Consider the following 9,829-nt stretch of genomic DNA (forward strand, 5'->3'; position numbering starts at 1 on the left):
TTTTTGTACCCTCGGCAAGTTATACAGTGTCTGGCGTGTTCTAAGTGTGCAATAAATGCTCCTGGGTTGGGTTAATGAACAAATTTAAAAAATGGTTTAATGAAATAATATAGAGAAAAATGTACATGACATAATAAGATTTAATACAGAAATTTCCACAGAATCTTATATGTATCACATGGTCGCACTTAACACTCTGTGCTATAATTGCTTAATAACTGTTGGTTTCTTAGATGGATTTATTAATTAATTAGGAAAAATATAAAGAAAAGGTAGGAAATACATTTTGATATTATTATCCTAGTAATGGAGACTTTCCCATTGTACCTGATAATAGCATTTATCACTCCATACCGCAAATCACCTATTTGCTTATCTCCCCCATTAGAATGTGCATTGTTTGAGATCAGAGGACATCTTTTTCATTTCTCTAACACCAGAGCCTACAGCAGAACCTTACAAAGAATAGACACACAACAAATATTAGTTGAATGTATGAATCAATCATCCCTACTCCTCTACAGATTTCACTGTACCTAAGTATTCTACCTAGTCCATGTTCAAGGGCCTCTGGTATGGGAAGAAAAGGAGAAGTGTCATTTTCCCCACGCAGGACTTTGTGACAGATGCAGGTTTAAATGGCCTGATTCATGCTCTGCTGTGAGTGGGTCTCTCTCCTTTCTGAATGGGTTTGTCAGTTGAACTCTCCAGGACTGCATATTAGAAATACACAACCTCACCGTGCCTAATATATGCTGTCTTGGCCCTGACTAGCCCTAGACGCTAGGTCTGCATGACTTTGTTAAATAAGAGAGTATCTTGCTTTGTGAGTCAGAGATAGGATCAGAATTCAGACTTTCAATGGCTTTTCTAAATAACTGAAGCAATACTTTGTTTCATTTTGTCCACAGGAGAATCTCAGAAAGAACACCAAGCTCTCAAGTAAACCATGCAGACATAGTCATATATCTCTTGCCCCCTCAAAACATCCCATAGACACCAGGGCTTATGTTTCTCTACTACTTTGAATTGATTGCATAGTCACCAAGCCCTCAGGATTCAATTCTTTTGTCCATCTCCACAGGCAGCAGCAGTCAGCACCTAACCCAAAACCTTGGCATTTTTTACCTCCATTGTTTAAAAGTCCAGTATGAATACTCTAACAGCACCACTTTGTAGATCTTCTCTATACAGAACCAGCCTAAATTCCTCTTTGGTTATAAGTGCCTAGGGAGTTACACTCAGGTATGCAGGCCATTACAATAGTCACCCTCCAATTACTGTCTGGTGAAGAGATCTACGATTCAGGGGGTACCTACGTGTCAGACCCCTTACATTACATAATGTCATATTATTCCTTGGACCAACCTTGCATGACAGATGTACCCATTTTGTAGATGAGGAAACAGAGATTCAGAGGGATACCATAGCAAGACATGTCCCCCAGATTCAAAATCATGGTGTATCTGATTCCACTACATAGCACTACCTCTCCCTCTCCATTGTTGAACTCTTGGTGGTCCATGAGTAGTCCTCCAGAAAGTCTATGGTCTAGTCCCTAGTAGTATCCACTGATATTCATAATTATAACTGAGCCTACCTAGCATAATACTGGATTTTCAATAAATCCTTATTTATAGATTTATAGATTGACAATATTGGTGTCTCTGTTGCTAGAAGAAAATCATCAGTTTCTCATGAAAAGCACTGCTTTTTGGCCCCATTAATTCTGATGAGAAATATTTTTCAGGAACTAAGAGGAGCAGTCGATAAAAGTGGTCCTAAAACCCTTTGCCTTATGAAATTGATATAAATACTATGAGGCCATTTTATATGCATCCCAGCCCAGGTATGTCAGGCTGAATTATTTCTGAGGCAGGGAAGTGTCACCGAAACAGCACTCGCCAGAGTTATAGAGCCCTGCAATCTAGTCCTTCCTCTCTCTCTCTCTTGATATCCCTGCCCTGTGAGTCTGAACAAGTCCCTTAGCATCTCTGGACCTCCATTCATCATCTACTGAAGGACAACCTATTAAGATACCTGACTGTAAGGATCAAAGAAGACAATGGTTGTGAAGTGGTCTCCAAGTATGTAGTATTCCTTTCATTAGTGGCCTGGAAGAGGGCATATGCCTCCCAGTGCATTAAATTTCCAACCAAAGAGGGACTTAAGCAATTCAAGGAAAAATGAAATTAACTTAAGAGCTGTTATTTATAGCCTTCCACCCAGCCACCAACCTACCATCATCCACATTACTACCCTACTACCCTGAAATATTTCAATAGCCAGCAAACACCGGACCATGTAGTGTCAAAAAAAAAATGCTTCCATTTGAAAACATTCATTCCTGGTAAAGAGAAACAGAGCTAACTCAAATACATAGTTAATTCCTGAAATTTTCATTATTAGTGACAGTTTCAACCTCCTCATTTGTCAAATGTCACCATAAGAACTATTAAGAAATAGCAATGTGGCTTTTTTATATTTTTGTTTGCCTCCCTTTAACCGGCCCATCCATATTCTCAGCAAAGCACGTATATGACCAAAGAAAAAGCAAAAGGGGGCTTCAGGAGGCTGAATCACTCTCACACTAGGAAACTGGCCCCCGAGCATTCTAGGGCTCATCCATCTTTAAGACTGCTTGTTGATTCTTAGCCACTTTAACTGTAGTACTGGTACAACAGGCTGGCAAGCGTACTGTATTTGCAACAGGTGGTACAATTCGTATTACGCCAAAATACCATACAGATATTTCAAAGGCTCAGACCTTGAGCTCCCACTCCCAACATCCACCCCTACAAAGGCTCAATATGTTGGGTTACCCTCTGCCCCAAGAAACACTGGTAGCAAACCCTGACTTCGGAAATGGGCTTAGGCAGAGAAGTTCTCCCACCCCTGCCAGGGAATGTGCCACCATAGAGGCTGATGGGGTCCAGCAAGCAGCATGGGAAAGAGGCCTGGGAGGACCGCACAGAGCCGCTTAGCTGCACTCACCTCGGGCAGAGGCACACCGTTGATGATCAGGTCTGGTTGCTGGGGGCCCTGGCTGTTGAAAGAGTGATGGTAGATGTGGTTGGCGCTGGTATTGCGGGTATTCTGGTTCTCCACATTCAAGAAAGTGCTCTCAGAGCGGCGGCAGCCGAGAGGAAGGGTCTGCTGGTGGTAGTCGAAATAGTTGAGGGACGAGGTCAGGGAGGAGCAACTGACAACGTTCATCTTGTCTGTCTCCTCCACGTCCCGGGGCACCAGGCGGATGTCATTCTTATTGATTTTTTTCTTCTTGCTTGATTTCTTTTGATGCCCATAGGAGTACTCAGCGATTCTATGTGACAGAAAAGGCAGCATGTATCGCTAACGCCCTCCCAAACCATGCATCGATTAATAAACATTAAGCATCTCAGAGGGCTGCACCCCATCTCCGCTCCAGCTTCTTATCCTGGTGCATTACATCATCAGGTTTCTCCCTGTGCTTTCTACATGTGAAAACAAACTGAGAGCTGTAAAGTTTTTATATTAAACATAGTAACCTCCCACTACCCCCCCCCAACGTTTCTATACTTTAGATTTGGAATTTCTCATTGTGAGTGGCCATTTAACAGGGGTGTGGGGACGAGGAAAGTTGAGCCTATGGGAGAGAAAGCATGAAAATGCTCAAACCTGGAGCTTTTTTGGAACCCAAAGGAACTCCTGGGTGAAATAAGAAGCTAGTCCTAATTTAACAGAAGAAGAGATAGAAAGAAATCAAAACGAATCCCCTTTCCAGCTCCTCCAAGCAATTGCCATGTGACGAACACCCCCAATCAGGTTCCTTGATGACTGAACTGATCGGTTTTGAACTGGAGCAAATCAGACCCTGTCCTTTGACAAATCCTCAGCTCCTCTCCTCCACACCCTCCTTCCCCCTGCCCTAGCCCTGCTCCCTTCTGCTCCCCACCCCACCCCCACCTCTCCTCAAGAAATCTGATAGCCAAACCCATTTGAAGGAGGGGGAAAGACTTTTTACCTCTTTCCCCTCAGGCTCACTTTCTCCTCAGCCTTTTTGTCTTGCTCCTCGCTAATGGGAGAAACCAAGATGCAATGCAGACACTTGCTGTTTTGTCCTTTTTTAAAACAGCTGAGGAGACAAGTGATGGTTAAACAATTACTGCAAAGGAATTTAAAGGTTAGTGCATTCAGCATCCTTCTCCATTCAGGTGTACCTACAAGCAGCTGTGCTGCCACTGGAACATAAAGAGCTCAATTTAATGAACACTGACACAGACCCAGCAACGTGCACCGAAGACACCAAGCATTAAGAGACTTGTCGAAAGAAATACATTTAAATGTAGCCAGATTCTCAAAGGCATTTATTACTTTGCACATAATGATTCAGCTTATTGTCTGGAAATTCCATTTCTGAGCAATAATCAGCAAAACAATAGGGTTAATAAATAATACAGGTTGATCTTTACAAGGGAAAGACTGTGCCTGTATTCTCCCTCGACAAAGCTAATTGTCTGCATATAAAAAGGGAGCCCAATTCAAGCAGCAAGTGCAGATCATCTCGCAAGTATCATAAATGAATGCATTTCAGGAAGAGGCTCTGCAGAGGCTGAGAACAAGAAACCTCTGCTTAATACACGGAAAGACAAGCTCTTAAACTTTAGGTTTCTAAAAAGTGAGCAGACCAGGAGATTGCATATCTCCAGAGGCACATTCTTGCTCTGTCCCAGGGATCTTCCTAGAGCTGAGCAGTTGCGTTCCCCTCACCCTTTCGCTCTGTGCTCAGGCAGACTTGCAGTGAGGGCAAGCTGATGCTACTGGGGCTTGGGAGCAGATAAAATCCCAAAGACCCCAGGACTGGGGTTGATTTTCTTTTCTAATCGTTTAGAATCAATGGGAAGTTCTAATCATTTTGTTTACCCACGATGGGTAAGTTTGGCAATGCCCCGTCCAATTATTCAGCTGAGGCATTCATTGCACAGCCCTTTCTGTATCGAGCAATTATTTAATTAAACTGTACTTCATTAATCCCAAACCAGCGCAGGAAACAGAGCTCTTTACAAAATACACATATGAGTGAAGTTGGAGAGCACTGAGATTCACTTTTTTTGTTTTTTTCTTTTCATTTCAAATGCTCTCCTCCCTGTTTAATGATCTCCCTGGCAAGCTCTCAGAAAGAGCTCTCACTTTGAGTCATACATCACCAAGAGGTGGCAAAGCCTTCAGTATCTCTATTTAAACCTGATTTCTTTTCATCAAGGAAAGGGTCTTATGCATTTACTTTATGCTGAGGAAATGGCTTAAAAGAGTCCCCTCTATCATTATCTCCATATAAATAAAATTTTATAGACCCCTCATTTTTCTCTTATAAAAATTGCCACTGGCAGTCACAGGTTTCAAAGGTAAGAGTAATATTAATTTCCATTTCTCCCATCTGAAATGACTCGGAGCTGAAGGAAAGAAAAGTCATGGCCATTTCACTAGCAACAGGATTAAAGCATTTATGAGGCATTGCAGCTGCTCTTTTATGGCACCTGATTGATATTCATGTGTGGTTAGCATTTGTCTACTAACTTGTGTAACGCAGAGAATAGTAAAAGGGAAACAATAATTGCATGGCTGTTACATATTCAGGGGGCTCTGATTCACAGAAGTGTGCATTTCTGTTGATGTCAAATACAAATTGGACCTACAGGAACATATTTTGACTGATTAATATGCAAGCACAGATGGCACAAAAGACACGCTGGATGTGTAGGTGTATTGAAAGCACACATACACCTTGGTTGGAAATAGCAGCATCATTCATTTTCAGCAAACTAAAGAAACAACTTTTTTTTCAACCGTTTCAATGAGACACTGCTGAAAAAAAATTACATGTATTATCCTAAATTGGATATTGTAAGGAAGGGCTTCAGCAAGACCCTCCAAAGTGCTTATCAGGAAATCTTTTTTTAAAAAAAATTACTATGTGTCATTCCAGTTTCCACATTTCTATTCCCCCTCCCTCCCTCTCTCTCTCTCTCGCTCTATCTCCCTCCCTCCCTCCCTCCCTCCCTCCTTCCCCCACCTCCCTCTCTCTCAGGCATACCACACACATATCCTGCACACATTTCAAGGGAAACTGTAACACCATAGCCCATAGTGACATCCACTGGTAGGGACCAGCTCTTAGGGCCACAGCAGAGTTCCACATTAGAGGAAAGAACCATCAACTCCAGAAGATTGCTACTTTTAGTGAAACATCTGGATGCAAAAGTCCTGTTCCTCATTGGGATGTTTGGTCTCTACCCAATAACCAGATATTTGAAAACATATAGATGACTGGTAGAATTTCACTTCACATAGCCAGATGTTTGGGGACTGGATACAAAATAAGCCAAGAACACACTAAAAAACTCTAATCACCTGCTTCCCCACACATTCCTGTTCTCTCTTCCCCCAACTCTGTTTCCTACCTTAGACTCCCACTCACAGGCTTTCTTCAGAGTTTCTCTCTACAACAGGACAAGGCAGCTGCCAGTACTCCCTTCCCTTTCAGTACCTGTCCCCAAAACGCTACAGCCCCCAAATCAAGTTGCGGTACTTCAAGGTTCTGCTAAAAATCAATCAATCATTCTCTCTCTCTCATATTAAATTTCTTCTGCCATAACTTCATGGAGACAGCTGTGCAAATTTTAAAATGATAATTGCTTCTCTGCTCATCATCATTATGTGACAGAATCCATTCGAACAGTAAATGATTGTCTTCCAGAAAACTGTCAGTTCAAAAGAATTGATCAAGTTGGGCTGACATAAACTCCCCCCTCCCTCCAAAAAGAAGCGCTGTAAGTAAGGTGCATGCATTTAAATAGGAAACAAAAGCACTGGGATTTTCACACAGAGACACAGATACACATTATTCACCCAAGACAAAGAAGGAAAGAAAGAAAAGTTGGCTCTACCTGCAGTTGTAGGTCCGGATTTCTTTGTTGTCTCTCTTGCACTTGATCGCCACAAAGATCATAGTGACAAAGAGGATGCCAGCAATGGAGCCCAGGGCGATAATGAAAATCAAGGACAAGTTCACCGAGCCCATCGACTCTTGGGCGTCGAGAGCAGGGGATAGGTAGATTAGGACGAGCGCAGAGGCGGAGAGAGACGTCTTGCCATGGTCGTGGGCCACCACAATAAGCTCGTAGGAAGCTTTGGAGCTCTCGCTGAAGGTGCGAGTGGTTCTGACCTCGCCATTGACCTGGTCTATTTCAAAGAAGCCGCGGTCGCCCTCTGTCATGTCATAGGTGATCCGGCCATTCTCGCCCTCATCGTAGTCGTCTGCTTTGACAACGGTCACCAGGTAGCCTATGCCGGAGTTGCGGGGTATGTAGACTTCAGCGGTGCCGTTGATCAGGGGTGGGGCGGTGATGACTGGGGTATTGTCATTGACGTCGAGGATGATGACCCGAACAGTGGCGTTGCTCTGCAGCGAGGGCAGGCCGCCGTCCTTGGCCAGCACCTTGAATTCAAATGCCTTGGTCTGCTCGTGGTTGAAGGATCGCAGCGCATAGATGTCACCCGAGTTAGGGTTGATGGAAACATAGGTGAAGACAGGCATGTCCCGCACCTGCGACGGCACGATCTGGTAGGAAACACTGCCATTGAGACCCAGGTCGGGGTCTCGGGCCGACACAGAGAGCAGATAGGCACCGGGAGTGTTGTTCTCCTGCACAATGACCTGGTAGTAGGGCTTGGAGAAGTGCGGGTGGTTGTCGTTCTCGTCAGTGATGCGCACGGTAAAGGACTTGGAACTCTGCAGCATGGGCACGCCGCCGTCGCGCGCCTGGATCGTGAGATTGTACTGGTCATGCTGCTCGCGGTCCAGCCGTCCATCCACCAGGATAGTGGAGAAGCTTTCGTACTCCTGCAGCCGAAAGGGCACGTTGCCCAGCAAACGGCACTGCACGCGCCCATTGAGGCCGGAGTCTCGGTCAGACACCCGCACCAGTGCAATCACGTAGCCCGGGGGGGCGCTCTCGCTCACCTCCACCAGCTCGCTGTTGACCGACAGCAGGTTGATGACCGGCGGGTTGTCATTGGTGTCCAGAACGCTGACGGTGACCTTGCAGTGTGCCGGGATGGAGTTGGGCCCCAGGTCCTTGGCCTGCACATCCAGTTCGTACACATGGCCCTCTTCATAGTCTAGGGCACCAGTGACCGTGACCAGGCCGCTGTGCGGGTCGATCTGGAAGAGCTCTCGAGTGCGGTCGTTGACGTAGCCATAGAAGGAGTAGATCACCTGGCCATTGGTGCCTTCGTCTGGGTCACTGGCGTTGAGACGGATGACAGGCGTGTTGGGAGGTGAGTTCTCTGGCACGGTCACTGAATAGGTGGACTCGCCAAACACAGGGTTGTTGTCATTGGAGTCGGTCACCTTGATGCTGAGGCCAACAGTGCCCAGGTGCGGCGGGTCGCCGCCGTCGAGCGCAGTGATGCGAAAGCTGTAGTGCGACTGCGTCTCCCGGTCCAGACTCTTCTCCACCACGAGTTCTGCAAAGCGTGAGCCGTCGCCGCGCGTCTTGATCTCCAGGCCAAATAGCTCGTTAGGCGTGAGCTCGTACGTCTGCACGCCGAAGCTGCCCGAGTCCGGGTCATAGGCGCTGTCCAGCGGGATGCGCGTCCCGGGGCTGGCCGCCTCTGAGATCTCCAGCTCAATCTGTGTCGCCGGGAAGCTGGGCGCGTTGTCATTCAGGTCCTTGATCTCCACCTTAATCACGCAGATCTCCATTGAGCTGGACATGACCTCGAGCGAGATGATGCACTTGGGGCTCTGGCGGCACAACAGGTCACGGTCGATCTTCTGCTTGGTGACCAACAGGCCCGAGCTGGGGTTGATGTCCACCAGGTGCGGAGCGGAGTTGGACACCACACGAAAGGCAGAGGCCTGCCGTGGGTCCAGTGCGAAGCCCGCCTCGCGCGCGTCCTTGGCCACGTTGGCGATCACCGTCCCGGCGCGCTGCTCCTCTTCTACCGAGTACTTGAGGTTAATGAGGGCGGCCGCCTGTGTCCACAGTACAGCCAACAGCAGCAGCACCGGCAGCAGGAGCGACTCCATGGCTGCGCGGGGCTCTGCCTGGCCTCGCCTCTCCACACCCCTCCGAGGCCGACGCCGCCGGCGCTCCAGCTTCCCGCCGACTTGGGCCGCCTGTTGCGCGCGCCCCGGGGCCCCGGAGGCCGCGGGAGGAGTCCCGCCCAGGGCGGTCCGGCGGCGCGGGGGGGACACCCGCGCCGGCTCCAATGCTGAGGTTGCGGCGGACCAGGCGAGGGCTCGCGGGGGGCCCGGGGGCTCCGGGGGGCCGAGGGAGCGCCGCGCGGCCCCGAGCCCCCTCCCTCCAGCCCGGCTACTCAGTTTTCCCCCTTCAAAGTTAGCCGGGCTCGACTGGCCGCAGCGGCGCAGGGCTGCGGGTCGGACGGCGTCTGAGCGGCCGGGTCGACGCGCTGCTGAGTCCTCACCGCACTTGAGGCGAAAGCGGGGAGTGCAGTGAGGGTACAGCCTCTCAGGCACTGCCCGGCCCGCCGCGGCGCACCTGCACTGGCGCTGGCTATCGCGTAGTCTGTGCACCTGGCATGCGCAAGGACCTCCCCCCAGTGCTCCTGGATCACTGCGGAGACAGGACCCGCCTGGAACGCGCCCTCCGGGGTCCGGGGGGGTCACGCTGGCCTTTTCGAGGCCTGTTGGGGAGAAAGGGGGGTCGCAGGAGGGAGTTTGAGTTGCTGTCAAGCGCCGCAGCCGCCAGAGTATCCGGCTGAGCGGGATGGCTCTCCCCGGGCCGGCAGAAGAAGGGGGAGGGGAGAGAGGCGGCCGAGACGA

The 9,829-nt window shown here is 48.4% G+C and overlaps 1 protein-coding gene across 2 annotated transcripts in view; it reads right to left on the bottom strand.

Moving 5' to 3' along the window:
- The window catches only part of PCDH19 (protocadherin 19), a 103,386-nt gene extending 94,313 nt beyond the window's left edge, over positions 1-9,073 (bottom strand). For both annotated transcript variants that reach the window (XM_059910294.1, XM_059910293.1), the window contains exons 1-2: positions 6,927-9,073; positions 2,995-3,322 (exon numbers count right to left, since the gene is read on the bottom strand). In XM_059910294.1, the coding sequence (XP_059766277.1) occupies positions 2,995-3,322; positions 6,927-9,073 (2,475 nt within the window). The remainder of the gene's footprint in view (positions 1-2,994; positions 3,323-6,926) is intronic.
- Positions 9,074-9,829: the final 756 nt, after the last annotated feature.

Source organism: Balaenoptera ricei, chromosome X, assembly GCF_028023285.1.
Source record: "Balaenoptera ricei isolate mBalRic1 chromosome X, mBalRic1.hap2, whole genome shotgun sequence".
NCBI classification, from domain to species: Eukaryota; Metazoa; Chordata; class Mammalia; order Artiodactyla; family Balaenopteridae; genus Balaenoptera; species Balaenoptera ricei.